This window comes from Osmerus mordax, chromosome 8 (genome assembly GCF_038355195.1).
Source record: "Osmerus mordax isolate fOsmMor3 chromosome 8, fOsmMor3.pri, whole genome shotgun sequence".
In the NCBI taxonomy this organism is placed as follows: domain Eukaryota; kingdom Metazoa; phylum Chordata; class Actinopteri; order Osmeriformes; family Osmeridae; genus Osmerus; species Osmerus mordax.
The window spans coordinates 2,820,674-2,846,947 of record NC_090057.1 but is presented as its reverse complement, the minus strand read 5'-3'; the positions used below and the strand labels follow the sequence as shown (position 1 = coordinate 2,846,947).

The 26,274-nt window shown below is 43.6% G+C and overlaps 3 protein-coding genes across 7 annotated transcripts; 1 reads left to right on the top strand and 2 right to left on the bottom strand.

Annotated features, from left to right (window-relative positions):
• Positions 1-542: 542 nt before the first annotated feature.
• On the bottom strand, positions 543-9,605 carry clic5b (chloride intracellular channel 5b). 2 transcript variants are annotated; one of them, XM_067241368.1, is made up of 6 exons: positions 8,929-9,605; positions 2,536-2,645; positions 2,334-2,459; positions 1,734-1,840; positions 1,188-1,369; positions 543-949 (listed from the first exon to the last, which is right to left on the bottom strand). In XM_067241368.1, exons 1-6 carry the CDS (start codon positions 9,580-9,582, stop codon positions 785-787), a joined length of 1,344 nt encoding a protein of 447 aa, XP_067097469.1. In that variant the 5' UTR covers positions 9,583-9,605; the 3' UTR covers positions 543-784. The 2 variants fall into 2 exon arrangements, with proteins under 2 accessions (XP_067097469.1, XP_067097470.1); XM_067241369.1 differs by lacking the exon at positions 8,929-9,605 and adding an exon at positions 5,126-5,492.
• A 334-nt stretch (positions 9,606-9,939) lies between these two features.
• Positions 9,940-14,069, bottom strand: enpp5 (ectonucleotide pyrophosphatase/phosphodiesterase 5). Of its 2 annotated transcripts, XM_067242323.1 has the most exons (5): positions 13,988-14,069; positions 13,742-13,760; positions 12,384-13,296; positions 12,099-12,275; positions 9,940-11,973 (listed from the first exon to the last, which is right to left on the bottom strand). In XM_067242323.1, exons 3-5 carry the CDS (start codon positions 13,285-13,287, stop codon positions 11,570-11,572), a joined length of 1,485 nt encoding a protein of 494 aa, XP_067098424.1. In that variant the 5' UTR covers positions 13,288-13,296; positions 13,742-13,760; positions 13,988-14,069; the 3' UTR covers positions 9,940-11,569. The 2 variants fall into 2 exon arrangements, with proteins under 2 accessions (XP_067098424.1, XP_067098425.1); XM_067242324.1 differs by lacking the exon at positions 13,742-13,760 and having other exon boundaries at positions 13,988-14,010.
• Positions 14,070-17,369: 3,300 nt separating this feature from the next.
• On the top strand, positions 17,370-23,085 carry hmgn3 (high mobility group nucleosomal binding domain 3). Of its 3 annotated transcripts, XM_067242038.1 has the most exons (7): positions 17,370-17,493; positions 19,286-19,336; positions 19,573-19,602; positions 21,239-21,289; positions 21,390-21,488; positions 21,716-21,815; positions 22,277-23,085. In XM_067242038.1, exons 1-7 carry the CDS (start codon positions 17,479-17,481, stop codon positions 22,282-22,284), a joined length of 354 nt encoding a protein of 117 aa, XP_067098139.1. In that variant the 5' UTR covers positions 17,370-17,478; the 3' UTR covers positions 22,285-23,085. The 3 variants fall into 3 exon arrangements, with proteins under 3 accessions (XP_067098139.1, XP_067098138.1, XP_067098137.1); XM_067242037.1 differs by lacking the exon at positions 21,716-21,815 and having other exon boundaries at positions 21,393-21,488; XM_067242036.1 differs by lacking the exon at positions 21,716-21,815.
• Positions 23,086-26,274: the final 3,189 nt, after the last annotated feature.

Sequence of the window (26,274 nt, the reverse complement as noted above, 5' to 3'; positions counted from 1 at the left end):
TCGATCAATGTGTTTGGATTGGCATACTGAGATTTCTAAATAAAGGCACATAGTTTAGGCAATGGATTACTCCGTGATTTTAAAAGAAGACTGTCAGAACAGATTTATTCATGCAAACAAACCAGAAATCAGCTCTGTTCTATTCTTCTGTACGGACCTGAACAGTCCATCCTGTTCGCCTCGCATGTTCTTTATAAGCAATCATATTCTAAAACATATTTCATCATTCTACCACTAAACCTCTCAGAAGGATACAGGATAAGATAAGATACTTCTAGAATCAGGTAAATACTCAGAGACTACACCAACACTATTTTAAGAGAGTAAATCAAAGCTTCCCATTGTGATATCTAAGTCTAGTGTATTACTAGTGATTATCATCATCATCGATCATGGATGAATCTGAGCCGCAAAGCCATCAGGAATGCTAACTAGGGTCAGTCTACAGTTAAACAGGGTAGCGCACATAGAAGAATAAATAAAACAAACAGCCCATCATCACAGCAACTCCTCCTTAAATGTAAGAACACGTGATGTGATGATTTACCCGACACTTTAATCCACAGCAACATACAGGGGGGATCTGAACCTTCAATCTCTTATTCAGAAGTTAACTCTACCACTGAGCTATACCTATTCCCTTTTTAAAAGAACATTTGTGGCCAGTTCACCTATAGATTGCTCCTCATATTAAAAAGACACTACTAAAAGGATGAGATGCATATATATGTGTTTGTGTGAGACTAGGTGTGTAATATTTGAGATGTGTGTTACGTGTGTTGTGTTATTTAGCCAGTCTCTTAGCCACGTCCTGGTAGGCCATCTCCATCTCCCCATCGGCAGCACAGGTGTTGGTGAACTCGTCACGCGTGTAGGCGCTCTTCAGGTACCGCCACACACCTGTCAAGTCCGAGGGTATGTCGTAGTTACGGTACTTCTTAGCAACAACCTGCGGATGAAGAGAAGTATATGTGTGCGTCAGAGAGGTTGAGAGAGAGAGAGGTAGAGAGAGGTAGAGAGAGGTAGAGAGAGAGAGAGAGACAGAGAGAGTGAATCAGAGATAGACGGAGGGACAGATAGGAGAGGTGGAGAAACCAGGCCATCCTCACCTTGAATGTGTCTAGAAAAAGTGTGTAAGAGACAGGACGCACAGAGGGACAGCTGGAGAACCGCCCCCCCCCTCTCACCTTGACGATGTGCAGTTTGGGCAGCAGGTTGCAGTCGGCCAGAGTGAGGTCCTCTCCATCTAGGAAGCGCCTGGTGGAGGCCTTCTCCTCCTCCATGCTGTCTGCATCGATCTCCTCAGGCAGGGGGGTGTTCAGGTATTCATCCAGCTTCTTCAGGGCCTTGGTAAGACCTTTCTCCAGACCTACACACACACACCCACATAGCTCATTTACATTTTAGATTTACAACATAGCAGGGACATTTACAGCATAGTAGTAACAAGATCATAAAAGGATTTAGACGGACGTTTGTGCCGTGCTTTTGAGTTGATAAATGAATTTCCATCAGAACGTGGAACCTCACACCCACTAGATGGCAGCATTAGTCGAACACCAGAAACCCTCACGGTTCATGTCCCCAGCGTGACTCTGCTACCATCTAGTGGTGGCATGCAGTATCTGTCATGACACTTATTGCTAGAGTGGTTGTGAACTCGTAAGCGGAACCAGCTGTGTGTGTGTGTGTGTGTGTGCGTGTGCGTGCGTGAACGAGCTGGAACACAGCACCTTCGTTGGCGTTCATCCGGGTGTTCTTGATGTACGCCGAGAACTTGGCGAAGATGTTGTTCCCAGCTGTGTTGGACTCCCTGTGCTTGGCGACCAGCTTGGGATACCTGAGGGTGGAACGTGAGGAACACGGTCACACACATCTGGAGCACATTGTCACCTGCGTCAGGAACGGGGAGCACGTTGAACACGTTAGAGAGGCTCACTGAGATCCTACTCTACAAGCATCCTTGTTCCCTTGAACAGTCTCTGATCATTCACCAAAAGCGCTACATTAAAGTCCGCCAGCGTTGACGAATATGTGGTGGATTGATGTTGGGTAAGAATAAGAGTTATCAGGAACTGACTTACATTTTACACATTTACATTTAGTCATTTAGCAGACGCTCTTATCCAGAGCGACTTACAGTAAGTACAGGAACATTCCCCCCGAGGCAAGTAGGGTGAAGTGCCTTGCCCAAGGACACAACGTCATTTGACACAGCCGGGAATCGAACTGGCAACCTTCACATTACTAGCCCGACTCCCTCACCGCTCAGCCACCTGACTCCCTCACCGCTCAGCCACCTGACTCCCTCACCGCTCAGCCACCTGACTTACGTTGGTGGAGCCAACACATCCTCCAGGAACTCTTCGATCTTGTTGATGTCAGTCTTGACCTCTCCGTTGAAGGTCAAGAAGGGAGGGTGAGTCCCTGGAGCCAGGTTATTCAGGTCAGCAGGCTTCCTAACAAGTTAAAATGACCTTATTAGTGTGTGCGTATATATATATATCTATATATGTGTGTGTGTGTGTTACCTACCTCTTTAGGTCCACAGTGGTGACGTTAAAAACCACTCCTTTGAGCCAGAGTATCATGAAGAGGCGCTGAGAGAAGGGACAGTTTCCGATGCTCTCCCCATCAATGCCTGCCTGCACAGCAGAACAAGGAGAACCGTCAACACCCTGGGAGAACTGATATTTTAGAAGTACTTTCATACTCGTGCACGGTTAGGGAAGTACTTTATATCGGATTATGTTTTTTTCTTTCTGACGTGTGTATTGATAGATGTGGTGGACAGTTTTTCTTCAACCTATCTGACCTTTGGGACCTGATAGACTAGAAGAAGCTAGGTTTGAGTGCATTTGGTCAGGAGAACTAACAGGATATATTGGCCGTTTGTGAACTTTACACTATTTAAACACGGAGGCCGGTCCATTGAAGGCTTGTGCTCTCTAAACCAAAAGTAAACATGCATGCTTAAAGGAAAACAAAGTTCAAATTGCTGTGAGGGAGAGAGGTACGGAATCTCAACCTAGCCTGGCGTGTCGTACCTGATCAGGTGTCCGTGTGCGCGGACATGGAAAGATAACCCAGACACCTGACTCTCTGGCCAGTCTGAATAATGCAAACTGATTCCATTTCCTGGTTCATTGGTCACTGGGACTTCCAGACCACAGTCAATAATCCACAGGCTGCCTGAGAGCCCCCCACCCCCACCCCGACCTCTCACCCAGGGCTTTCACAGTCACGTGTCATGGTAGGGAAAGCATTTCTTATTATGCTGCTACAAGAAGAAGGTTCCACAGCCTTCCTGTTTGTTCACGTACCGTCTGCCGCTATGAACAAAATGGCGAGAGTTTATCTTCTAGCAAAGACCAGAGAGAGGAGCTTCCCCTTGTGAAAGTCGCTGAGCTGACTGTATGTATGCCAGAGTCCTCCCATTGAGGCCCAAGCCCACGTGTGTGGCTATGAAGCTTCTGTCTGTGCATTGTTTTGACTCGGCTCTATGGGACTGAGGTAACACAATGCCCTGCGGCGGATAATAGCCAATCAGGATCTAGAACGTGGAGGACAATGGCGGTCACACACCAGTGGGCCACTGGGCCGATGAGCTGGGTGGCCCAGCTTAGTCAGATGATGCTGGATTTTAGCGGGACGTCGACATGCGACTGTGTTGTGATCCTCTATAAAAACACAATTTGAGTGACATTTCGGTCAACATGAGATTATTGACGAAAAAATACTTGATGATGAAGAATCAGAATCTTATTTTGAATGGGCATTTAAAGCATCACGCTGTCTTGACTCTCTGTTTTGATCGATGTAGTCATGTCCAAACCCAAGCATATCCTGCTGCTCTTATGTAGGACACTGACCCCCTTCAAAAACACTGTTGATTCGATGTGTGTCAAAACCTCAAAATAGAAAGTCGAGTGGAACCTCTTCCCCCCCCTGTGTGCAGGGGGGTCAGTCCTGGCAGCCTGGTCCATATAGGACACAGCCCAGTGGGCAGGGTGGAAAGGTGCCTGAGTCGCTACATGTGAGTTTAAGATTCAGACGCTCCTGGTTCCATTGGTTGAGTTGATGGGAGATAAGTCACCTATCATGGCAGAACACCTGTATGTGAGGGACACTGAAGCTGACAGTGATATAAGCAATAGTGCAGCAGGGAATCTCTCTGAATGGCTAGCTGGCTACCTGGTAGGCTGGCTAGCTGGCTGGCTGACTGGCCAACTGGTTGACTGGTGGGTTGGCTGGCTGGTAGGCTGTCTGGCTGGCTAGTAGGCTGTCTGGATAGTAGGCTGGCTGACTGGTAAACTGGCTGGCTGGCTGAAGGGTCAACTGGTTGACTGGTAGGTTGGCTGGTTGGCCGGTAGGCTGTATGTCTGGCTAGTAGGCTGTCTGGATAGTAGACTGGCTGACTGGTAGATTGACTGGCTGGCTGGCTAGGCATAGTCTCCGAGATGGATAATTGGGTCAGTGCATCTCTGCAGTTCATCAGCACTGAGATTTTCCACCTTCCTCCACCTTAGCTACCCCAGGTGCAGAGCTGTCCTCTTCCCCTGCCTCAGGGGGACTCCTGGGAACTCTACAGCACAACACCATATGGCTCTCTCTCTTCATAACACATTCTGAACTGTAACCAGGTCCAGCCCATAGCAACTTGCCAGTTTGAGTAAATTAATAATATAATCTATATAGCATAACCATGTAATCTATATTTGATTTGATGGGATGCAAAGACAATGTAATATGAGGAAGAGTTCCTAACCATAACAGTAACCCTAACACACTATGGTATATTTAGTATTAGTTTATAAACCTGAGTCATGTAATCTGACGTATTGTCACATGGTGGAAGTGAGTGGGCTGTGTTTCCTGCCATCAACAAGTATCTACGGTATCACTGTCACAACTGGGCCATCCGGCATTAGAACGTGCTGCAGTAACTCTAGCACCACTCTAGGGTTACACACACTTTCCACAACACACACCTGGCACAGCACTAAAACCCTGACCAGGTATAGGAACAAGGTGGTGTGTGTGTGACTTAGCGACTTCAACAGTTTAGTGAATTCTGTCTTTGTAGCAAACACGATGAGGTAAAGTCACATCATATCTGTCTTACCTTGACAAAAAGCTCTATGTCTGGGTCCCTGTCCTGTCCGTTAGAGGACATCCCGCCTGTCCTTCTGGGCACCGTGCTCTGGCGTAAAAGTCAAATGACTGCTACAATAAGTCCAGTCCACAGTCGTTTGAGTCTACATCCTCCTGACCGAACTTGTACCGGGAAGACTTCTATGAATCTCCACTGTCAATCTGAAGAGATCTCTTCTGGCTTCTTCTGTCCCTGCTTGTCTCCTAACTTGTCTCCTTGCTGGCCTCCCCAGGGGAAGATGCTGGGAGTGGGCGGGACTGCTGGTGGGACAGGTGGGCTAGGGTTTGCCCTGGGCTCTGATTTTGACCTGCAGGACCACAGACAGAGTGCAGCTCCCGCTGATAGACTGGGAACAGGTGTCAGGCTATAGCAGGGGGTGGAGCCCTATCTCTCTCTGTGTGTGTGTCTCTCTCTCTCTCTCTCCCTCTCTCTCTCTCTCTCTCTCTCTCTCTCTCTGTGTCTCCTTCCAGCTCTCATCCTCACTGCACTTTTCCACCTCTCTCTCTCTCTCTCCCTCTCTCTCTCTCTCTCTCTCCCTCTCCCTCCTTCCAGCTCTCATTCTCACCTCTTGCTCTCTCCCTGCCATCCTTATCTACCTTCTTTTCCTATTCCAAGCCTCTCGTTCTCTCATCCCATCTTGTTCACTTATCAGCAGTCTTTGATATCGAAACTTTGCGGTGACTGATTTGATGGTGTCTATTGGATCATGTCAGGATCCTTTGATGTTCTCTCCAGTAGGACAGCTTACTATTATCTATTCTACATGTGAACTCTTTCTTGTGTGTGATAGCACAACTTAACCGTTTCCCCAAGGGAGGTGGAAGTGGCATGCATATTTAATTGAGAATGTCTGGTAAGGTATAACATAGGTTATATCAGATAACCAACAGTAGAAGATTCCTGTTTGAATTATTGATGTTTGACTTTGGTTTTTGGAAATCACCAATATAGTTTAAGCTGTTGAACGACTCACTGACTTACTAACCAACCAACCAACTAACGGTCTAACTGACTCACTGACTACATTTTTCTAGGATTAAGGATAGATTATATTCAAGAGTCATCTGGTGTTTAAATGCAACATGTAATATGCATTACTTTACAAATTAAGCTTTACATTAAATTAATATTAATCAGTCTCTATCTGCATGTGGATGGAGGAGCTGTTATTCTCTAGAAAAGGGACAGCGCCCCCTTGTGGCACAAACATAGATGTACACTCCAGAGGAGCAACACAGGCACAGTCAGATATGTTCTGTTTAAAACTCAATTTCACCTGACCATTATCATTTTACTGAAATGGAGGTAGTAGTGGACGTACATACAGTTTATAACTATTCCCTGAGTGTTTCAGCATACAACCCTTTGGAGAATCATGCAAGCATACTAACCCTTTCAATAAGCATACTCACACACCAACCCTTCAGAGTTGCTTAAGAAGGAACAGAGGACTGTTGCTCCCCTGAGAGATTGTGTTAATCATTCTACAAGATTTACTCTGATTCAAGGAAAAGGCTTTCACTCTGACCTAAAGTCAGTACCATACAATTTCACTGTCAATCTTGTGTGTCGTCTTTATGGTTCACATTAAGTAGGATGATTACAAACAACAGGAATCTAGTTGACCATAAAAAGCAAGTGAATATATGATCAAATAATATATAAAATATTATTGAAGGAATGGGAAGGGTCAAATCACTATCCTGCATTAATCATTTACTGTGGCGCCAAATCATTAACAGACCCTGCCTGTCTTTCGTAAGACGAACCAGATATGAGAGTCTTACGACTATCTAATGTGTGACAGCCAAAACTACCTATGTTACAGAATGTATGTATAGCTCTTTTATGGCAATGTTTTATGGGTCTATAACTGGTGTAGCGGTTTGAATCCATAACCATGATACAAACAACCTGCTGTAAATAATCATAATAATAAAAATGTCATATTAAACGTAGCAGTGGACTATATAGGCTACAATAGAGACAAGCCCAAACACATTCTCTGTTTTCAAGCTAAAGCCCACCATGACTTTACCATAATAGTCAGATGGCTGAGCGGTTATGGACTCAGGCTACTAATTAGAAGGTTGGTGGTTCGATTCCCGGCTGTTTTAAAATGACGTTGTGTCAACTGTGTGCCGTTGCAAGACACTTCACCCTACTTGCCTCGGGGGGTAATGTCCCTGTACTTACTGTAAGTCGCTCTGGATAAGAGCGTCTGCTAAATGACTAAATGTAAATAATACTGTCTGATCTTAGATACAGATTTGGTTCTTTTGAGACCGTTCCTGAAAGGGAACCCACATTCCTATCATGCTGTGGTTTGAAGGATGTTTCAGCCAGACGCCCTATCTCTGAGAGTAGGGCTTGTTTAAACTGATAGGATGAATGGGTCCGCTAGTTTCTGATTGCTAAAGCTTCAACATCTTTATTGTCTCTTGCTTTATGACGCAATGTGAACATAAACAGTTGTGAAATCCACTGGGGAGGGGAGGGGAGGGGACTGAGGAATGAGACACACGTCACACCCTTGAACCACAAGGTGTTCAAATGGCTCAACCCTATCAGTTGTCATGTTACAGTAACCAACTAATCTCTGCGTGAACATATACAAAGAGTACATGCACAGTCTGGGCAGATAAAGGCTTTTTTTCTGAAGGAGTACAGCAACTTGAGTATCTCACAATCACTGTTCAGCAAAGTGACCTCTGTATGTTCAAAAAGGCAGATAATAGTTCTGCTGTGTTCAGGAAAACATTTGCTCAGCTATGGAGTTCACCCCTGGTTTATATGGTGGTACTGTAAATGGGTTAATCATTACATTAGACTCCATGAGTTTGTCTCAAAGTCAAAGACTCAGGCCCACCTATCTGGAAGATTTCCGCTTTATTCGAGAGACTGGAAAATGAACCCTGGCTGATTCTTGTGAGGGTTTTGTCTGTCTCGCAAGGCACATAAATAAGAGAATATTTCCGTACAGATTAATTTACATGTATTAATTTAGTAAATGTTTTTATCCAAAGCTTCGTACAAATAGTGTCTAAAGTAAATGCAGCAGATCACATCAGTCAAGCACCAGTTCTCACAATACTTCAGTGGTTAGTGCCAAGGCATGGTCTGTACTGTTGTTAGACACAGTGCAACAACCATTTCACAATTGAATCTTACTTAAAACTATTCTTGCTTCAGACTACAGCAAGAACTCAAAGAGAATCCTTGAGCTGAAGATGGGTCTAATCCACAAGACTCTGTAACATCGATCTTAGATTGTTTAGTTCTTAGGAATAGTTAAACTTCTGTACCTTTACTTAAGATTCGTATATGTTTAGTGTTTGCACCTCCCTGCCACAGTAAATTCCGTGTTTGTATAACATACATGGCGAATAAACCGAATTCTGATTCTGATTATCTTCCCCAACAGCCAAGATCCCCAACATGCAGCCAAAGTGAATGAAACTTGAACAAAGGTCAACGTGAACTGCAACTGTCTGTCTCCTTCATACTCTGGTCATCAAGGTTTATATACAGAGTATTTGGGGCAGTCCATTACATAAGATAGTATTTCCTATTGGATATTGGCCCAATAACAAAGTACAGAAGTGAGAAGTTTATTGACAATGACCTTCACACCAAGGACCTTACCCTAACTTGAATTTGAGATAGTAGACATGTATTAACCAAAGAATATATTGTCAACAACAATACACACCATTTTAAGATACTTTTTTGATTCACAACGAATTAGAGTATACTTCATATGTCATTCTTACCTTGACAAATAGTGAGATTTCAGGTTGACTGGGATTTGCTGGTGCAACACTATTCTCGTCCAAAGTGACATTCTCGAGAGTTTTGAGGCTGTAGTCGACAATCTCCTCCGGTTCTGAGGGCAGTTCGGTGTGACTGTAGGCCATTAGCATCCCATCCTCCGCGTTGTCGTCCTCGAGCTGTATCGGGGGGTCATCGCACGGGTCTCTGAGAGACTCGGAGGATGCAGATGATGCCGCTGACAGGCGTCTCGAGAAGCTCGAGACGGCGGCTGCCTCGCCGTTAACCTCCGCTGTTGCATCCACGACCACTGCAGCTGTCTCAACCGCTGCCCCTGTCTCAACCGCTGCCCCCTCTGGTATTGTCTCAACTCTTTCAACTTTCTCATCTTCGGTTTTCTCATCTTCATTGTCGCTAGAGGATGAAGATGAGTGCTCTTTGGATGGTTGCTCTTTTTCACCCATGGTCTCCCTGGTGTCTATATAGTCCGGTGATGATCGCTTTTCTTGCACCACGATCTCACTGTAAATCGCCTCCGTCATCTCGCTCGGGGTCTCATAGACAGCTCCTTGGTTCTCATACTTGAGCTCGACTGGGCGTTCATACGGTTTTTCATACAAATTCCCTTCGTCTACTTTTTCGTAAATGTTTTCCATATTTGTTGCCTATGTCTGAGTTCGGTTGCAGAGTAAGGTGAAGTTGGAGTTGAAACGTTCACACTGACGGTTGCGCTGTTGGGTGAGCGCATGAGCAAATGACTGATGACTTATGATAGAACTTTGATCCTGGCAGGCAACAGGTGGCCTATGCAAATGAGCACCTTGATCGGGGAATGCAATTCCCAAGTCCGCTCCGTAACATACCAAGTTGGCTAGATGACACCTTTTCAGCAAAAGCCTCCCCTGTCGACAAAAAATTACTTTTATAAGAGATATTTTGCAATATGGATACAAAACCAAACAGGAGCAAGCTTTCGAAAAGGTGTCTTTTGACAAAAGTAATGTAACACCCCGTCTTATCATTTGTCCCTTTATTTCAGCAGAATATTTCAATTAAATTGCATCAACACGACAATGTTATTTTCTAAAATAGGTACTGTCCCTTTATTAAATACCTCTTCATTTCATATTCGTATTTTTCCAAATGCTAAATAACTGAACCAAATACAGAATTTAGATTTTCAATTTGTTAGTTTTTTTCATATTACATAAACACGTATGGATTCCTCTTATTCAGGGAGTAGAAGCATATGACCAGACAACCCTTTTTCCTTCAAGAAACAAGACAATTGATTAATCAAAAGTTATCGTTGTTTTATACAAATGTTTTGATTTGTCAATTTAAATTCTGTAAAAAGTATATCACAGTGATGTTGTCTGTTATTTTTGGGCACAGATGTTTAATGTGTTTAAATCTAAAAAAGACAAATTCAATCTATCATATTCTTAAATAATCAATATCAAGATACCACAATGACGTCAGAGTAAGAAGCTAAATTACTCTCAGAATCAAATGAAAAGCGTTTTGGCTAGAGGCACCTATCATCGTTAAATTCAAATAACGTCTACAAATAAAGAGTGCAAACAAAACATTTCCCATAATGCCCCTTGTTTTAGTTTAATCGTTTAGTGCAAATCAGGGGAACCACTCATTCCTCTATTCTCAGTAGTCTCAACAAAAAGAGGGCAAGGAAATGCTTACAAACCCTAAGACAAAATACTGACCAATAGCAATTGCACTTCACGTTTCACTAACAAATGTTCATGGATTATCAAACTTGTTCATGGGGCTACAACACACAAGTATTTTATACAGAAATATGCCCCCATCATGACAAAATGCATGAAACAAAATAAATAATTCACGCAAAAACAATTGCACGTTACAGAGAGATGATCTCTATGAAGTTGAAAGGCAAATGGTATTGGCTACTGAAGGGCAAGGTAGCAATGGATGGATCAATGACTGTACACATGAGCAGCTTTTGAGAGGCTACTATCTAGATTCTATGTACCTTATCCAAACCTAGCCTTCGGCTGAAACATACTCCTCAAACCAAACACTAAAAACTCACTGACCCATTCAGTTCTTCAAACTGAATCTAGCTTATTGGAAAAATTAGACATGGTAGATCCATGCAATGTATAATGCTGATGTATTATAGATTAAAAGAGAACAAGCCTGTTCTCCGGTAACAATGTATAAATGCATTTCAACTGGAAATGGTGCCTGTGAATTTATGTTACAAATGATGCAAGCCAGTATCTAAACAACACAAGTAGAGCTTGCAGCTTTAAACTGTGACAAATGATGAGATTATGAGATGTTCAATGGCAAGAAAAGCAAAGCCAAACAGCAGCCTGCATAAAAGGTGTAAACCCTACTTTCTTTAACTGCAGTACGGACTGACTAGAAACAACCCCATTGCCTTTTCCCTGTTTCCATTTAGACTCATCCAAACACAGGAGATAAGTGGACGTTTCTCGACAGGCCTACATTACTGACTACTGTGTAGATCTAGTCACACTTGGGAAGAGGCAACTGGGGTTCGGTTTCGAGACACAAGCCATGTTTTATTTGGGGAATGAACTTCTTTTAATTTATTTTTTTTTCCTTCTTTTCTCCTTTTTGTACTCGCCTGCCCTACAGGTGAAGCTCTTCCTGCAACAAGGGCTGGGACATCTCCCTGCTACCTTTGATGGGCAGCGAAGGCAGCTGCCTCAGAGTCAGATGTCTGACAAACACCTTCAGGAAGCCCAGCACCATCAACACTCCCAGCAGAGAGCCCACAACGGGAGCGTAGGAGGAATCTTTGGCCCTAGCCGGGATGGTAGGTGTGGGGGGAACAGGCTCAGAGAGGAGGTCCTGGACCCTGGAGAGGGACCCGTTGTTGGGCAGCGCATGGAGGGACAGGATGTGACACATTAAAGGGTAGAGGTCAACGGAACGCATGGAGGTCTTCACATAGTTCTGCCGGAAAGCAGGGCCTCGGGCCACAAAGACAGGTTGCATGCTGGGTAAAGAGTTGTTGTACCCGTGGTTTCCCCCTATGAATTAACAAGAAAGAAATGATTAATACTACTCCTAACAAAACTATTTCCTTAGATGCTGGTTTAAAAATAAAGGGAGTATTTATTCAGAAATCTAGAAGTCATTACTGGTTTGAACTTACACATGAATGGTCCACTCTTGTTCTGCATGATGGTCCATCCCTCTTTGGCCTCGATGATAATAGGCATGATTCTAACGTTGTGTCGGTAATGGAAGTGGTCGGGGATGTTCTCTTTTTTGTAGACCATCATGTTGGGGTTTGCATCCACCAGCTTGTCATACACCTCATCAAACATTCCTACAGGAGCGGTTTAAGTAATCAAGCTCAGACATCAGATTGCAATCACTCAAACACAACACAAAGGCAATTAATCTACCTGAATATTTGATGAGCACACTTTCTTACCGTCTTTGGGGAGTATCCCCACCACGGGACTTTTATCCACCCAGGTGTACAGCTCTCTGGGGACATACTGATCCAGTTCAACGATCTTGTCAGTGGACAGCTGCGTCATGCCGTGGTCACTGGTCACAACCAGGTTGATCCTCTCATACAGGCCAGCCTTCCTCAGCTCGTTCCTCAGGAATCCCAGCTTATCGTCAATGTCGGCGATAACCACGTCCATGAGAGAGCTTTCCGGGCCCAAGTTGTGTCCGCTCTCGTCCGGTTCCTCCCAGTAAAGGACCCCGAAATCCACCGCTTCCTCTTCGGGGCCCGAAAACCATTCGATGATCTGCTCGACGCGAGTTTCGAACTGAACAGAGGCGTTGTAGGGAAGGTAGCGGCTCGGATACATCCCGTGGATCTCCACATCGGAACCAGGCCACATGACCGCCCCACTGCGTCCTCCTGCTCTCTGATAGGTCTCCCAAATAGGCACCGCCTCCTCCCACCACCGAGGGTCATACATGCTTGCCGTCTCCATGGAGAACGACTGGTTGAGTACCGGGTCGAACATCTCGTTGGCAACGATGCCGTGTGTTTCAGCGTACAGCCCCGTCACCAAGCTGTAGTGGTTGGGGAAGGTTTTGGTGATGTACGCATTCTCCACCTTTTCCACCTTCACCCCTTCCTCCATCAGAGCGTTGAAGTTAGGGGTGGGAACTCGGTTGATGTAATCCCAGCGGAAGCCATCGAAAGACAGAAGAAGCAGCTTGGCCCGGCCCCTGGAGTCCTGGCCCCTGGCAGGGTGGCTCCTGGTAGCGTGGCCCCTTCCATGGGGACCCTGGAGAGAGACCAGTGGCAGCAGCAAGCCCCACATGAGGACCAGGGGCCAGCCTGAGAATCCTTTCACTAGGCAGCCCAGCATCTTAACCTCCTGTGGGAGAGGGAAGGCAGTCAGGTAAGCAATGAACAAACACACATTTATTAACAGGATACATGTATTTTAAAGTCTATATTCAATTCAATAGCATGCTATGTCTGTTGAACCCATGAAGTGAACATTTAAAACAGTCCGATTGCTGATGCGTGCTTCACGGTATAGCTGGGATGTTTGTGTGTTGATGTGTGGCTAGGTGCGTTGTGAAATGATTGGTTTGAGTTGGCGTTGCAGAAATTGTAGGATATGGCATCGCTGAAATGCATGCACAACTGGAAGAGTTACGCCCTAAATTCAAGTCAAAGTATACCATGCTATTACGAGCAACACGTAGCTGGCATGATAGCTTGATATCTGCAAGACAATAATGATGTAATCCCAAATATGACAGGTTATTACAGTGTAGCATGCAGACTATATAAATACAAAGTGATACGGCTACCTTGATTGCCCTTGACAACCTGAGAAAAAGAAAAACGTTCAGACGATGAAAAACATTTCGTAAACATTTGTGCGACGTTTTATCATGCTAGCTAGCTAGCTAACTGAGTGCTTCTTGCAACATAGCAGTAACGTCGGCATTTGGTTTCAAAGGAATACATTATGATCATAAAAAATAATCGTATAATCTCAATGTGTTTGAATGCTTGTTTACGAATATATGCCATTGCTTTGCTGTCCACCTTACCTTGTTGTCTGATTCAGCACTTGCTTGCAGCCTACGCTAAGATAAACAGACGTCTCGTTTCAGTCAAAGGAAGTCCCGCCCCTAGAAAATGCATAATCTAAAAATACATTCAAGAAGACTGCTACTACAGAGACGCGCCAAATAGGAACATATCCTCACATTAATTTGAAGTATATCAGTGTGGTATCGTTTACCGGTGTTGTATCACCCGATGCATGACTCTCTGGATTGGCACCCACTCGCGGGAGCGCGCGCAAATCAAAGAGTGGGAAGTATTTGAGTACAGTAAGTTTCAGGCATGTGACACTTTCCTAGTCAGAGTTAGCAGGGGGTGCATTAACCTGTCATGAAATGCACCCCCCTCTATTGCCTGTTCTGTATATCCCAGCATCAAATGATTCTTACTGTACACTGAGGGCACTAGTATGAGTAACCACAGTAAGTTTCAGGCATGTGACACTTTCCTACTCAGAGTTAGCAGGGGGTGCATTTCATGGCAAGAAGGAATACAACAAGCCTGTCGTGAAATGTAACCCCCCTCTATTGTCTGTTCTGTATATCCCAGCATCAAATGATTCTTACTGTACACTGAGGGCACTAGTATGAGTAACCACAGTAAGTTTCGGGCATGTGACACTTTCCTAGTCAGGGTTAGCAGGGGGTGCATTAAGCCTGTCGTGAAATGCACCCCCCTCTATTGTCTGTTTTGTATATCCCAGCATCAAATGATTTTTACTGTACACTGAGGGCACTAGAATAAGTATGCACAGTAAGTTTCAGGCATGTGACACTTTCCTAGTCAGAGTTAGCAGGGGGTGCGTTTCATGGCAAGAAGGAATACAACAAGCCTGTCGTGAAAAGCACCCCCCTCTATTGCCTGTTCTGTATACCCCAGCATCAAATGATTCTTACTGTACACTGAGGGCAATAGTATGAGTAACCTTGTTTCTTCCCTTCTACTCCAGCATTATGTACATGTAATAGCATAAATGTATTACCAATACATGTGTATGTATGGGGTGGACAGGTCTGAAATCAGAATAGTCAAAAATTGTAAAGCGCTTTGAGTGCCGCTAAGGTAGAAAAGCGCTATATAAATGCAGTCCATTTACCATTTATATCATTGACTTTAACAATAAGAGTTATATTTCCTATCTTAAAAAAGGATTTGATGGTGAGAACATTTCTTTTGATGTTGATACATAGTTGATACATCGTTTTTAGTACTTGTCTTTTGTAGGCTATAGGCATGTGAACCTTTGGTCCCTTTTCAGGACAGCTGATAGCCTATTCTTGATCAGAAGGCTGTTGTTTTCGACCTGTCTGAGTAACCCACCCTACGCGCAGGCTAACTGCTTTAAAATCGCATGCCTTTGAACCTATACATTAGTATGAGGAGCCATGTGAAATACTTTGAACCTGCTGCACAAAAAACATTTCCTTTGGTAATCATACTGGGGTATAATTTCTCAGAATGTGATGTCGTGGAGCAAGAATGTTGGTTGGCGTTCGTTACTATACGGTTTGAACCGTATAGTAACGAACTTCAATCGTAGGATTGATCCTACAAAAAGCGTCAGACAATGACGCCTTCTATCCACAAGATGTCAGTCAAGTGTTACTAATGCTATACCATTCCAAACCCACTAGTGGCCTGTAGACATCCAGCAAACCACAACTAGTTCAACCCTGGGAGTGTCTGGTGGTATTAAAAACTAAGTTTTATGCTTTTTGTGTGTCAAAAAGTGCGTCAGGCAGATGTCATCAAGCAATTTGCCCATTCTGTTACATCACAACATTACAATCCCGAGCCAGAGAACATTGATGTTTTTACATGTTGTCAAAGTTAACAATCAATTTTTTTTTTATGAAAAACATCCATAGTACAATGTATAAATAATGTGAAAACATAGTCCACCGGATAACGCCAGCATCACCGCTGACCCAGAAAATCCAAAGTATTTCTGGGTATTTCTATGGAATAGAAGGACGTTCCCGCAGCGGGAACGTCCTCAACCTCCAGGAGACCCTGGAGCCTCCACCTCGGCCCTCCACCACTTTAATTGGATTACTCCCAGTCCTCCCACATGGTTGTTGTCTAAACCTGCAAAAGACCAGCTTCGTGGCAACCGATCTGTTACATTTTTAATCCGACATTTTTACTTAATGCCCGAGTGTCTTTTGTTTGCCATCAAAAAATGTAAATGAATAAATGTAAAAAAAAATACGGAGAAATTTGAATTCTCTGTATCTCACTGAGCAATCTGTAATTGAATTAATGCTGGCTATGTAACCCTTCATCATTCACTCAGCCCATTCATGACACAATCAGCTCTGGAATTGAAGACCTATTGTTACACCACTACAAATTACCCATTCTCTTGCTCTCTGTATCTATGTAGCCAATCTCTCGCTCTCTCTTTCTCTTTCTCCCTGTTATTGTTTCCTTTCCATTTAGCTGACAAGGTAAATCTAGTTAGAAGTTGTGGGGAAAACCATGTGTGTTCTAGGTTGGTTTCTAAAACATTGATGTATTCAGGGCCAAACAGTTGTGTAAAAGGTTTTGTGATGCGAGAGGATACGCTGTTTATTGTTACAACTGCATTTACTCCATTGTGATGTCACTGAATATTGAGATGGCCATTGTTGTTTTGTTTTGTAGAATGTTGTAATGCCTATTGTGATGGAGTCTATAGCATGCTGTGACTAATGTGATGTCCATGTAGAATGTTGACATTGTCATTGCAAATTAAGTATTTACTATTGTGATGCTTTTCAGGAATATTATGGTGTTTATGCCATGGAGTTGAGAGGTTTTGTAGGACAACCCTTTATTTGGTCTGGATAAAACATGATTGATCACACCATGATTCCAATGATAATGCTGCCAATGAAAACGATCTCTCAGTAAGAAATATGTCACTACTGCAGTTGCTTGAAGTTTAACGACATGAACATAATATAATCCATCTGGAAAACACGTGTCTGGAGTGTGTTACAGTTGTTTTATTTTATTGTCACTTCCCCTCCCATTAATTAAGTGTCTGAATGTAACTCCCACCGTTCTGGCCTGTTCCTAGCCTACACTACCCAGATACACCGAGAGCGGTGTCAAGTTTCCATTGGTCTCTATTCTCTCTGTTTCAGCATACACATCCATCAGCGATTGAGCCGTGATTTGCGTACCAAAAGCAATAAGCCAATCACAAAAATACAATGGAAATTCTTTTCGAAACCTCGACCAATGAGCTCGTCTATATGATTTACATAGTGGAGATTGCACCAATCGCACCCCTCTATAGTAGACGATTCTCCCCATGTTGTCCTATGGTCGAGCGCGGTTTAGAGTTTTAGGTCTGCATGTAATTAACATGTTATTATCGAAGGTGCTTAGATATTGATCCTGTCATTCGTGCAGTTACAAATTCGCGCCTTGGACCTTCAGATTCACCAGATCTATTTGCTTGGTTGGAAAGTTGATCTCAAGAAAAATGCCTAAGAGAAAGGTGAGGCTATTTATTCCGTCGCCAAAGCAAAATCCGTCAACTTGAAAATGTAGTTTCATTTCGATGCTTTTTTCCGATTTTATTTAGGCGACGTCGATCAGGTGAGGGGATGCCAAAGTTTTCTAACCAAAATTGTCCCTTACAACCTACGAGTCGACTGATCTGTCTTGACGGAAGCAAAGAGATATGCATTATGGGTATTAGTCACCTTGCGCGTATATTTTTTATTTTAATCGTGTAACCTTGTTTAGTACTACGCTTAATGGCTGTTCAATCGATGGTGGTTTTATCGCTCTACACCCACCTTGTCACCAATGTGCGCACTCGAAAGTCACCCGGTGGTGGATGCGTGCCCAAACCCACCGTCAACGGTTGGTATTTTAAAGTGACCGTGCATGAACATTATTTATGGGTATTATGAAAACGTATACTCCAATTTCGTCGATAAAGACTATGAGGGTTTAAAGGTGCATTTTCAAGAGACATCTTTATCCTCCCCTGTCTCGTACGTTATTTGTCAGCGGTGCCGGAGACTGCCCACAGCCACCGATCGAGTCGGAGAGAGAGAGCGAGAGCACGGACAATTAGGCAATTGCAGTGCCACGGTCCAATGCAAACAACTGGAGCCGTGGCGCATTGTATTAGTGCATATACAGGGCTTCTCTATAACCTACAATTGCCATTGTCTGTATAGTCGTTTGTAGATTTGCCTCTGATGACCAAGTGGGGGGAGTTTAGGGGCGGAGGTCGTTGCCATGCAAACGATGCCAATTATCCGACGGCAAAACGAGCAGTTTGTGCAAGCCGGTTTTCTACAAACGATTACCAGATTATTTTGTAAATAAATTGTATGCAAATCGACCACTTTAAACTAATATAAAATGTTATCTTCTCAGGCGGTTAACCTCACACACAGCACATCATGCTGTCAGATGTTTTTGTGAGGAAATACTCTGTAGTTAATATATATATATACATTTTTTATGTCATTTAATAATTTTATTTCCAACACATTTTCTATAGTCTTGAGAGGAGCAGTGCTGCCAAACTACCACATCCTCACTTGAGACGCCTGATAGAAAAAAAGTGGCCAATAGCTGCAAAAGAAACAACTGCTTGTTTGTGTAAAAGTGAAACAGTAGCCTCTGCTACTAGTCACTTTACAGGAAACAATCAAACCAGAGCGGAATATCCGAGTCATTTTACAGTACATTTACATTTAGCAGACGCTCTTATCCAGAGCGACTTACAGTAAGTACAGGGACATTCCCCCGAGGCAAGTAGGGTGAAGTGCCTTGCCCAAGGACACAACGTCAGTTGGCATGACCGGGAATCGAACTGGCAACCTTCGGATTACTACATTTACATTTAGTCATTTAGCAGACGCTCTTATCCAGAGCGACTTACAGTAAGTACAGGGACATTCCCCCGAGGCAAGTAGGGTGAAGTGCCTTGCCCAAGGACACAACGTCAGTTGGCATGACCGGGAATCGAACTGGCAACCTTCGGATTACTAGCCTGATTCCCTCACCGCTCAGCCACCTGACCCCCATAGTCAGAAGGAAATTACTTATTTTTTGGTGTGCTGAGGTCATTTGCAGTGGGTTAGGGGTTACTTTGGACCACAACTAAACACACACATAGGAAGTCAAGTCAAATGTATTGGCAGTTAAACCAGCATCTCACTTTGTCCACACACACCAGTCTGACGACAGCCAACACGGAAGGAATGCAGGATGTGTTGGTTATTTGATGTGGTGATTGTTTTTTGATCCCTGTCTTCCTTCCATAGTCTCCAGAGGTTGCTGAAGGCAAAGAGGCCTCCAAAGTCACAAAGCAGGAGGTATGCTTTTAGCGGGGGTGTTATACTGTGTGTGTGTGTTTGCTGTTTGTGTGCAGTGTGTGTGTGTGTGTGTGCGTGTACACTGTAACAAACACAAATAGGCTTGTTAAGGAACACAACACAATCACTACAAAACACATATGACACCGACATGCCCCTAAAGGTACAACTGATATCTGTCTCTCTCTCTCTTGCTCTCTGTCTCTTCCTCTCTCGCCCGTCCCATGTTCCTGTAGCCCATCAGACGGTCAGAGAGGTTGTCATCGGTGAGTTTTATCCTCCTCCTATCTGCACCTCTCTCTCTCTCCTCTCATGTCTCTACCCACATCAGCTCACTTTAAGGCCAGACCGAATCTATTTGGAAATTGTATTTGCATCCTAGAAAGGTTTCGAACACGTTTAACCGATTTATGGAACGGATTTATAAATCGAAAATCCTTGAAACAAACCCCAGTTTGCATATCTGGATGAAGAAACACATCCACAGTATCTCCATGCAGTACTGATGTCATTCTACACACAGTAGTGATGTAATCTACACGCAGTACCGATTTAATACCACGTACACTAATGTACAACAACATATTATTATATTCTAAAGTAGTAACTGACTTTCAAAGTTCCCTGTAGATTCTGTCTGGCTCTGTCTATGTGTTATCTCTGTTGTCCTTGTTCATCCTTAGTCCTGAGAACTGTTGGTTGTCTGGGTGGTGTACTGTTGTCCCAGTAGGACTTGGTGGTAGGACTTAACTGAGAGTCTGCTTATAGATGTTGTTTGTAAACTACTGTAAACGTACTATTTGGGTTCCTTTCTAATATATTCAAGGATTGGTTCTTGTGATGTATACATGTACATGTAATAACATGTGTATATATACATGTTATTATCACATTATTCCCAAATTAGCATATTACTTAACCCTTGTGCTGCCTTCGGGTCACATGACCCAAAGGTTCATAACGAACCATCGTTGTGTTAACCCAATTTTACCCAATACAAAAACAAATACAAATAATTTTCTTTTAACCTTTGCAATGTGGGGGGTCTGAGACAGCCCAACGGTTAAAAGAAAATGCTTCACTTTGTTTTTGTATGCGGTAAAGTTGTTTCAATGCGACGGTGGGTCAGAATGACCCGAAGATAACACAAGGGTAAAAATGCAAATAAGGAGAACTGGGTATCTATTAGCACTTAATAATCTGTCATTAGAAATCATTAGCAAAGAGATAATTTTCATTGCGACAAATGAAAGCTTTACAGAAAACAATTCTTTCCTTTTCATACTTCAAAATCCATCTCCTTCTGTAATAACGTCCTACTTTCACCCAAAAGACCCAGAGTTCTCTATTTGCTGGAGCAAACTTGGTCACATCAAAGCAACATACCACTTCACTGAATAGATGCAAAATCCCCCCAAAAAACTGTGATAATAGCATGCCTTTTCAGCTATGTGTACATTACAAAACTGAAAATGTAAGTACCTTTCTAACATAACAACAAACATGTTTGCAGAAGATTTGCCTTACACCTCCAAAGTACCAATTCTGTCTCCAGCAAGCTTGGGCAGAGAAATTTCAACAAACATCCAGCCTTCTTCTTAAACTCTCGACACAGTGGCTGGGGTCGTACCTTACACCAGTGGTTCCCAACCCTGGTTCTCAAGGCCCCCTGCCCTGCATGTTTTAGATGTTTCCCTGCTCCAACACACCTCATTCAAATGAATGGGTCATTATCCAGCTTTGCAGAAGCCTGCTTATGACCATTAATTTGAATCAGGTGTGTTGGAGCATGGAAACACCTAAAACATACAGGACAGGGGGTCCCTGAGGGCCAGGGTTGGGAACCACTGCCTTACACGACCAGCTAAGACTTGTGTTAACAGAGCTTTCTCTGACCTGCAGAAAACGGCACCATCCAAGCCAGAGGTGAAGCCCAAGAAGGCCGTCTCTAAGGTAAGGTATTCCCTCACCAGTCCAAGTGCAATAGTGCCATGTTGTTGTTTGGATGGTGGATGCTTCTGTTCCTCCGTCTTGATTGGCTGCCTCTGCACAGAAGCCTGTGGAAGACAAAGGATTGAAGAGCAAGAAGGGCGGAGCCAAGGGGAAGAAAGATGAGGGTCCCACCCAGAATGGAAGGACTAAGACAGATGAGGTATTTATTGTGCACTGTTCCTTTAAGAGAAGATGGAGCTATATAATGCCAGTTGAATGCTCAGGGTCATACAATCATCTAACAGCGACTTCTCCCATATTGTGTTGTTGACGTCTCTTCACTCGTGTTAACACATGCAAACACACACACACACACGCTCTACGAAACCTCTCCACCCGCACTATACATACAAACACATGTTCTCACTCCTACACATACACACACAGATCTGTGTGTCTCGCTCGTCTGTGTGCGTGTCGTCCAGGAGAAGCGCAGGCCCTTCCTCGATGTCAGTCAGAGGGCAGAGTGAGACGGTCCGAGTCAAGGGTACGCTCGTGTGGTGTGGCTTTTACATCGGCAGCTTGACCCACATTTCTGTGCCCTAAAACTATATTTATACCCGCATTGTATTAATCTCTGGTGTGATATTATTTTTGAGGATGTGTGCACGTGTGTGTGTGTGTGTGTCAGTGTACTGAGGTGTAGGCTCTGTCTAACCAAGGGCTGTCAGAAAGGCTAGCCATCTGCCTAGTGATTGGTTGGCTCATCTGAAGTTTGGAGGACTGCCTCCAGGATAAGGAAGGGACTGTTATGACGTCAGCCAAACCGTGCTACGACACGACAGTAGCTTGTCATATGGATGACTCCATCTGAGTCCTTTCAGATCTGCCCAGGGTCCTTATTTAGGAATGAGAAGAGTGAATGAGAAGGAAACGTCTAAAGACTATTGAGACCCACCCGGAGTCACATCTAACCTGTTTTTTTATCTTTTCTCCGGCCGTCGCTAGGAAACTGAAACCGTGGAGACGGCCCCCGAGGAGAAGGCATGAGGAAAGGGGCGTGTCCTGCTGACCCCTCCCCTGCACTCCTTGGCAGCATAAGCATCTTTTTTACTGAGGATTTTGTAACATGCTGATTTTTAGACCGGTGATAGACAGAATGATAACCAGCACCCCATGTCCACTCACCTCCTTCAGTTCCCTGTTCTCCTTCCTTCCTCTCCGTTCTGTTGTACCACACGCCTCACCCCCCCCCCCCCCCCCCCCGCCCCCCAAAGACAGACAGAATGAAGTGACATGTTTTTATAGAACGACTTCATCTTAAAGTGAGGGTGCTGTTACAGTGTATCTTAGTCATGGCTTTACTTTTAATGAAATGAACCAGCCTTGGACAAACGGTGGGCGTAGAATGAGGTCTAGGTCTAGCTCTTCAACTCTGGCCCTGTGCTGAAGGTTTGGATCTGGGGCAGGATGCTAACCCTACATCTATGCCTTTAGGCCTTTCCTTCCCTCAACTATTAGACACAGAAGGGCACATCACAATTATAAATCACCTTCTCAAATGTTTTTCAGAATTGCCACTCTTTGTTTTGCATACCTACCTTTTCTGTCACAGTGTTCATTCATGTGCGTGTGTGTTGCCCTAATTTAACTTTGTTTACAGTTTGTTGTATCATTCCTCTTAATAAAACCCCTTGTCTCCTTGCAGAGCAGCATAGCAATAACAAGTGGTGCTTTTAAAATGCTCAAAGGGCACCATGTTTCTCTTGAGATTCAATCTGTGGAAAGTATTTTGAAATAAAATGTAAAAAAAAGTAGATGAGCTCTGTTTGCTATGTTTCTGTATGTTTACTGTTTATTCAACGGTAATCAACAGTATTGATGATTCTAGTAGATTACCAGTTGACTATTGTACTTTTAACGAGACACTACAGAATCCATTATCTTTGTCAAGGACTTTGTAAAACGAAGTCCTGCCAAACAGCCATGTGAGTCAGGTGAGTTCGAGCAACGAAATTCTTATCAGAGGCCCTCAGGGGAAAATGCTTGGTTGGCCTGATTGCGTACCCGCTTTGTTGGTTTGCAAAGCCCAGGTATCGGAGAGAATGTTTCTGGTGTGTGAAAGTGACAGTTTGCATGTATGAATGTGTGCATGAGGCCTGTGTTGGATTGAGCGTTCACACCCTTTTTGAAAACTCCCTACAAAGCCTGTGTGTGCGTGTGTGTGTGTGTGTGTGTGTGTGAGGTCAGCAGGGGCACGTGGCTGTGTTAAATACAAATGCTGTGTCAGGAAGTGAAAGGTCAGCATTTGACATGGGGGCAGGACAATTGTGGGAAGATAGGCCCTTTATGGTGCAGACAGATGTCACTCAGGAACCTGGGCCAATCATTTCTAATTCTCACTTTCCTACCATCTGTGGGCATACTAGTTCTGAATCTATTTAAAATATGAGGATGCAAATTTGTGAAATTCCAATTGTGTTACAGGTCTACATTACACTGTATGTCTGTTGTAATGATTCATTCACATAAAATAAAACATTTGTTTTTTGACATTCTATAGGATTTTCAGATTTTCTCTAGGCTGAGCAGTAGTTCTAACCGATGGTAAGGGAAACACTGATCGCATCTCCCCCCTCTACACCATTTAGAGGCGAAACAAAATAAGCATTTTAAATCAAGGTTACATTAAAAACGTTTCTAAATCAATCAAGTCATTCGTCTTGCACGGATGTTAACCAGGAAAAACTCTGGGTTTAGAATTTTTATGATGTTGATTGCTTTAGTAAAGTAGTTAATGTTTTATGAATGCAATGTCAGCTTGACAAGTGTAAGTCTAATCATCCAACAGACAAAAAACAAACAGCAGGCTTCCAACACTTTCACAAACACTCACCTGCCTTCCTAACATAAGCTCAGAGATTAATATATTTACTTTAAATTAAGAAGCACGTCTCACATGAAAGCTTGGTATAGCTGATCCCAACAGGCCATCAATGTATGAACCATGAAACCTATTGCATCCTGAGGTCCTATGTTTATATAATAATACATATATATAATGTCCACATAATAAATTATTGTGCAGTTGTTGTTAAACAGGCATTTTAGTAACTCATTCAGCTGTCGGACATTCCATTGGTCTACTGAGTCACCTTTGACCCCTCTATGGCCTGGCAGTTAGTGGAGCAACTGGCAAAAACACAGAGGGAGGGTGCCCCCTAGTGGCTGAGTCAACCAGCACAGTTAAAGGTCAGGGGTCAGAATGTTGGGTACAAGCAATTCAATGTGCCAGTATCTACCTATGAGTCCACTGACACACACACACACAGACACACACACACACACACACACACACAGAGAGAACAACCAAACCAAGCAAACACAAATTGTAGTTGACAAATGAGGTGAGTAAAAACAAGATGTGTCTCAATCAAAAATGGGGCCTCTTTATTTGAAACGTAACTGCTAACGTAACAAGCCACCAGTAGAAACCCTGTTCTGGAGACAGAAGCCCATGTGGCCTGTCTTTTTCATGCAGCCTCCTCTCCCTGTCTCTCTCTCTCCCTCCCTGTCTCTCTCTCTCCCTCCCTGTCTCTCTCTCTACCTCCCTGTCTCTCTCTCTCCCTCCCTGTCTCTCTCTCTCCCTCCCTGTCTCTCTCCCTGTCTCTCTCTCCCTCCCTGTCTCTCTCTCCCTCCCTGTCTCTCTCTCTCCTCTCCCTGTCTCTCTCTCTCTCCCTCCCTGTCTCTCTCCCTCCCTGTCTCTCTCACTCTTCCTATCCGTCGTTTTGAGATCCATGTCATTCTGGGAATGAGACAAGGTTCTTTTGAAGTACGCAATCATTTGAAATACGGCATGATTGGTATCTCACTGTTCCCTTGATTACTTGGTAAGCAAATCTGTGTCTACGTGTGTCACCGAGAGAAAGTAAACATTTGAGTGTGTGCATCTTTTCTATTCGACATTAGAAAGTTTTAAGTCTTTATTTAGAAATTAAGGCAGATAACTTTGTATAGCAGTCCTTAAGATTGGGTTCATAATGGTTTGCTTGCATAAACATGGTTTTAAATGGTTGGGATGGCTATGAGGTTGGTTAGGGTGTGTGTGGAAATATTTCCATGATGAACGTATTGGATTATTACACAAAACTGTGTAAAAAAAGTGATGGGCTTAACCAAGTCTCTAATTTGATTTTACATCCCATGGTACATTTTGAACTCACCTTAGAAGAGGTGCTGTCTATTTGTCTAAGGTGTTGAACACCATCCCACTAGTGTGTTTGTTTACAGTCACCGCTAACCCATCAGCGTGAAAACAGGCCTAATACAGGAACACGTGTTACAGTACTAAGGCTAAATTATGAACTGTATCAACACTACTGATTTGTTAGTGCACATTATTCAAATAACGTCCAACATTGTTATTTCACATTGATTATTTAGGAACAGCATTATTCCCAACAACACAAAACGCACTCACGAGATGGAGGCTGTATCTCGAACTTTAAGAGATAAGTTAGACGGTAAGCATTAGCATATAATATATAGTGTCCATCTCTATGAGTCTCTTCGATGATTATCGTTGGCGTTAAACGTTGATTCCAGTCACTCACGAGGTTTCATTCATTAGGCTGCATTCCCCTTTTATCCGGCCCTTCCCCCATTTTACTGCCAGGCAGCATTTGGAAGAGAAATGGACGACTTCCCTACCAAACGGCTCACGGAGTGGGTGGGTTAACGACATGTTGTTACACAATAATGTCAAAATGACCAAGTCAGCCACTAGATTAGTAAAAGGAATGGTGAAGATGGATAGATCAAAAATAGCGTTCTACATTTAGGCAACGCTTAAAAGGACAGACCTAAGCCGACAACATCGGAAGAGTTTATAAATAAATAGATCGTGGTCATACATTGAAAATGTAGCGCCGCGCACCAATAATTTTGACGATGTGACAAGACAGTCATGTCAGTAGCCGTCTTGATTAGACTGAAACAACCATTTT

Coding starts and splice junctions, on each gene's coding strand:
- clic5b (XM_067241368.1), bottom strand. CDS start 9,582: ATGGAAAACATTTACGAAAAAGTAGACGAAGGGAATTTGTATGAAAAA. Junction 1,841..2,333: donor GATGTGTTGGCTCCACCAAC/GTAAGTCAGGTG, acceptor TTCCACCCTCAG/GTATCCCAAGCTGGTCGCCA. Junction 1,370..1,733: donor CCGGATGAACGCCAACGAAG/GTGCTGTGTTCC, acceptor GTGTGTGTGTAG/GTCTGGAGAAAGGTCTTACC.
- enpp5 (XM_067242323.1), bottom strand. CDS start 13,287: ATGCTGGGCTGCCTAGTGAAAGGATTCTCAGGCTGGCCCCTGGTCCTC. Junction 12,276..12,383: donor GGGGATACTCCCCAAAGACG/GTAAGAAAGTGT, acceptor CCGCTCCTGTAG/GAATGTTTGATGAGGTGTAT. Junction 11,974..12,098: donor CAAGAGTGGACCATTCATGT/GTAAGTTCAAAC, acceptor GTTAATTCATAG/GGGGAAACCACGGGTACAAC.
- hmgn3 (XM_067242038.1), top strand. Junction 19,337..19,572: donor CCAAAGTCACAAAGCAGGAG/GTATGCTTTTAG, acceptor ATGTTCCTGTAG/CCCATCAGACGGTCAGAGAG. Junction 21,290..21,389: donor CCAAGAAGGCCGTCTCTAAG/GTAAGGTATTCC, acceptor GCCTCTGCACAG/AAGCCTGTGGAAGACAAAGG.